This window comes from Plasmopara halstedii (genome assembly GCF_900000015.1).
Source record: "Plasmopara halstedii genome assembly, contig: Scaffold_816, whole genome shotgun sequence".
Classification (NCBI taxonomy): domain Eukaryota; phylum Oomycota; class Peronosporomycetes; order Peronosporales; family Peronosporaceae; genus Plasmopara; species Plasmopara halstedii.
Genome location: NW_020187732.1, coordinates 2,449,482 through 2,454,252, shown reverse-complemented (window position 1 = coordinate 2,454,252; position 4,771 = coordinate 2,449,482). Strand labels below are relative to the sequence as shown.

Below are 4,771 nucleotides of genomic sequence, written 5' to 3'. Positions count from 1 at the left end.
GTGTCATTCTGCGTACGCTTTGGCTCAACCGCAACAAGGCAATTTTTGACGCCCCCCCGTTACAGTTCACAGGAGTCTACCGTCAAGTGTTAGTGATGGTTCGCCTTTACTTTCAGCTTCTGTACAAGAAATTGACTAACCCACAGAAGCATGACATTCAAGACTCAAGATCCAACTTTCAGCATTTAGTGCGCAATGGTATCAAGACTTCGATGTCGATCCATTTCATCTTCTTGCAGAATAAACCGGACGTGACAACAATGCAAGTCCCAACTTTGCTTCTTTCTGCTCGACTTTACCATTAAGTTACCGAAGGATCAAGTTGCAACTTCACTCAAGTCAACCATGCCTTTTCCTACATAGCGGATGGTGTCTGCCATTTGTAGACACCGTATATCGACATATCAAGATGCGCCTTCATACTAGTCATCAATGCGCCCTCCCAAACGCTGGGTATTTCTCCCACAAGCTACTGTCGACAATTCAGGTTATTGTATTACGGTGTGTTATCCCCTTAGCTATATTTCCTAATTAGTACTACACAATTAAGACGCAGTATAATGATACGTATTAACCAGATTATTGTATACACAGAGGAGCCAAATAAATGATCACTTTACCCATTTGGTCCATACATTTCCTTAAAGATTGATCAAAGTAGCGGTCTTAGCAACTTAACGAGCTCTGACCGTCTCCTGTGACTTGGATGTTATGCTGTTCACGCGCTGAGTAACCATCGCTTGAGGAAGTGTATAAAGTTTGACCCTCCACACTGACAGGTTTGGTCCCATGTCATGCATCAGCACGATATAAATCCACTAGAAACTCATTTCAGCTATGTGCATTATATAACGAAGTGGCATTTGGTGACGAGATATGCTTTGAAGATACGTCATACCTTCCTATTGCAGTAAAAATGTTACAACATACCATATTAAGGAAATTTACAGCAAAAGCTTGCAAAAGTAGTAGTATCTATACTTCGTTCCATTGGTCCACGCAATTTTTTTTTAATGTAAGACAGAACCCCTTTCTTGCAACAATATATGCTATGCTGATATTGGTTAAAATTGATTTGCAGTTCTTACAGAAGTTTCAAATGAAATTTTCACGCTGATACAGGTACCTTGCAATAATCCTCTTACAGTAAAAAAAACGGTCCAGCCAGGTACAGGATTAAGGTAGAAGAAATTTTACGGGCGATTATGCAAACTTCCTGCTAATCGCGAGAGAAATTCACGTGGCGGGCGAGGTGGGAAGCAAAAAAGACACCAACCGTACTATCGTCTTCCGTGGTTGCGAACGCTTACAACCCGCTTGAACGCTGCACTGAATCTAAGAATGTGGTGAAAACGAAGACGGCACTAGCATAGATGTTGATGCATCATAGCTTCGGCAATTCAATGTCGCAGGTATTGCGACAAACACTATCACCTCATACTTTATTTCATACTTTATTTGAGTTAATTAATTTGCGGCTGCCATGTACTACTTGTTGTAATATTTGTTTAGTTTTATGATGCTGTGTATGTTTTTCTTAACAAAAGTTCTGTTTTCTTAGCTTCAATAGCTCAGTATACTCGTCGACTACAACCTCAACCCGGGGTCTCAAATACAGCTGTGATATTGGAAAAACTCGCATTTTCGTCTGGACTCCATATTAAGTGAGCTTTTGTTTCGCTGGTATTCTGATCATTTCCTCGGCCTTCTTTCCTTTGACAGCGTCGATCTGGATTAAATTTTGATTTAGATATGAAATCTAGACTTGAAATTTGTTCGTATCACAATTTACAACATTGGTTTACGGCAGCTAAATGCGAAAAAAATCGAAATCTAAGCAAGTGGCCACAGAAATGCGAGCTCGTTCCGTGAGATGGGCTGGAGGGTACAGTGCTACAATGCTCACATTAGCGACATAGACAAAACCATTAAAGATTACGTCATGTGGTCAGAAACCTGATTAATAAATAAGCATTTCTTGCGCTGACAGTAATCTCGACTTGCTGGATTTCCGACAGTGTATTAAGCCATCAAATTCGACTCAAAAAGGCGTTCAAAGGCGAAATCTTCACGCTTTGACATGATTGTATGGTAAATAGTATACCTACATTTCCTGTTTACGCTACTTTCGATATATATTCAAATAAAAGTGGATTATACAAAGTACTGCGTTAATAAACAGACATGCCAAACTATATGATGGACATAGGTGATAGGGACGAGGTTGAGTGGATAACCGCGGGTACATACGCAGTACATTGCACATGATTCTTACCCTCGCAGCACGGCATTTGGATAGGCAACACATAGATTCGGCATACAGCAAGATTCCAGTGGTGAATTCTCATTCATTCTTGAAACTACTTACAACTAGAAGGCCATCGCTCTAGCGTCAAGAAAACTTGTTTTCATGCGAGCCAGTAGCTTAATCTCTTTGGCAATCGCCCTTGTGACGTCACATGTGCGTGGAGCGCCAAGTACGTCAACTCGCAAACTCGAGCCCATGCCACAAGGCGAAGAGGATGCCCTTAAAGAGATTGAAAGCTTTTTGGGGAAGAAGCTTGAGAGAGAGCTGACAAAACTCACTTATTGGGGTAAACGCGACCCGGAACCATGGAACGGTCCGTTGTGGGACACGTGTTCCGATAGTATTAACCTTGAGTGGAGAAACGATGTCTCTCCTTCTGCCAAGTACGCGCTAGCCTTTGGGTTGAACGTGGAGGAATTCATGGATAAAGTATCGGCCAAGTTTGGCATCGATTCGATGAAGAGTCAGAGCACTGAGTGTACGTCCGAGTGCTTAAATCATGGGGATGTTTGCTCCTTTCGTAAGAACTCGCATGTAGGATATTGCATTTCGCAATGGAGCAGTCTCTCTCAAGGAGTGGCACAGGCTGCTATGCTCGAGCAAGAACCTCTTTGCCCTGTAACTGTCAACAATGTGACATTTCATCCGAATGACATCAAGGGATTGATTTCAATTGTTTATGCTGAGGCCAACGTCCCTACGATTTTTGGTGGACGATACTTTGACGGTCAAAAGCAAACATTTGATAAGAATGGTCGATCTTCTGCACCTGAGTATCGTGACGTGACCCCCTCGTTTTTTCATATCGTTGCTGCCAACCTTCTCGGAAACATGAATCAAGCTTTCATTTTTGACTGGTATACTGGTGAAAGTATCCAACATCAGGCCGTATCTGGATTTGATGTGTATTTGGAGAGTCCCATGACATTGCAAGATGCTGCGCGAAAATTCTTCAATTCGACGTCGTACACTTACAATGGAAAGGCAACTGAAGTTGTTCACGTAAGTTCCAGTCTAAGCTGGAGCGATAAGGCGGTTGAGACTGACCCAAATCGTCCATTGACTGTTGCCGCCTCCTCTAGTGTAAAGCTCAGCTACCTTTTAGAGGTTAACAAGAAAGGAGATGCAATCGGAGGCGAGTGGGTGGGTGAATCACTATACCAACATCCTGACGTCATTATCCTCCCGAAAAGCAAACCAGCTGCTGACTTTGTATCCAGCATTGGCGTGAGTTATGCTAACGTTCTGACGCTGATCGAAAAGTCGGCAGCGTGCTCTGATTCAGCAACTCAAACCGTTGTCAATTGATTTATTGTCAGTTAAAGCGGACATTGTGAATAAAAGTTTTTTTTGATCGTCTTGCCTTCAAAATGCGTATCAAATGAATTTTGAGATAATAAATAACTCATACGTAAATAAATTAGTAATCCACTCATTTCAATTTCTCCTGTAAAAATCATATTTAGTAGAAAAAAAGAGTAAGATTAGTGATAGAAGCAAATATGCAAATATACTTGCTTAAATAGCGGTACATCGGCTCCAAAAATCTGCAATATACGCACACAATTGGCATCCATGTAAGAGCAGTCGGCGGCCCATGGGTATACTTACAGCATAAAATACATTACATTCACCTTGATAGCCATAATGCCTCAAGGCGATCACGCTGCATGAAATCGGAGCATGTGCGAGCAAGAACAACTGCGCAGAATTGCAAAACATTTAAAGTAGATTTGCGCCAATCAAAACTGCTGAATTACAATGCGTATTCCAGCGAAAACACCATCACGACAGGGTGTCTGCACTAGCAAAACAGGCGTATCGAGTGCGTCTGAAATTCTTACAGGTAGGCAAGAACCAGCGGAAAATGCCCAGGGGTCAAGATCGTACAACCGAAAAGCGCCAGACTCTCTCTTGGAGGCGGTGACGCTTTGCATCTTCTTTGAGGGTATCCAAACTGGTGCGGCTCGCATTGAGACCATGAGCGTCCACTTTACCTTTTCAACAAAGCGGTGGGAGCTGCATCCTATGTGGAGCACAACACTGGTGCAGCGAGTGCAAGATGAGGCGGTGAATCTACGAATGCACCAGAAGCAACAAACGTCAGACATACTGAGGAGATATAGTGATCTCTAAGCTGCTGAACACTTGCAAATGCTTCATCTGTGATAGTGCAACACGTTCACATCTCACATGCCCTTCACGCCCTTGGCTGATGTAATAGGCTAGACTTAGCCATTATATGAAGGTACTATATGTATCCATTGCATGCATTGTAAGAATTTATACCAAAAGCGATAACACTATGGTGCCCCCATATGCATATATGACATCTTATATGAAGTCACAAGTATTGTGTGTGATACAGAATGCCGATTCCTACTTTAATATTTGTACTGGTGACGAGACCGACGTGTCTCTGTCTTTTGAAGTGGGTGGCGTAAGTCAGTCACTGGGAGTTCA

The 4,771-nt window shown here is 42.5% G+C and overlaps 1 protein-coding gene across 1 annotated transcript; it reads left to right on the top strand.

Moving 5' to 3' along the window:
- Window positions 1–2,410: 2,410 nt before the first annotated feature.
- On the top strand, window positions 2,411–3,616 carry PHALS_14448 (RxLR-like protein; the record flags this gene model as incomplete). The annotated part of the gene is made up of 1 exon (XM_024730265.1): window positions 2,411–3,616. One exon carries the CDS (start codon window positions 2,411–2,413, stop codon window positions 3,614–3,616), a length of 1,206 nt encoding a protein of 401 aa, XP_024580559.1.
- Window positions 3,617–4,771: the final 1,155 nt, after the last annotated feature.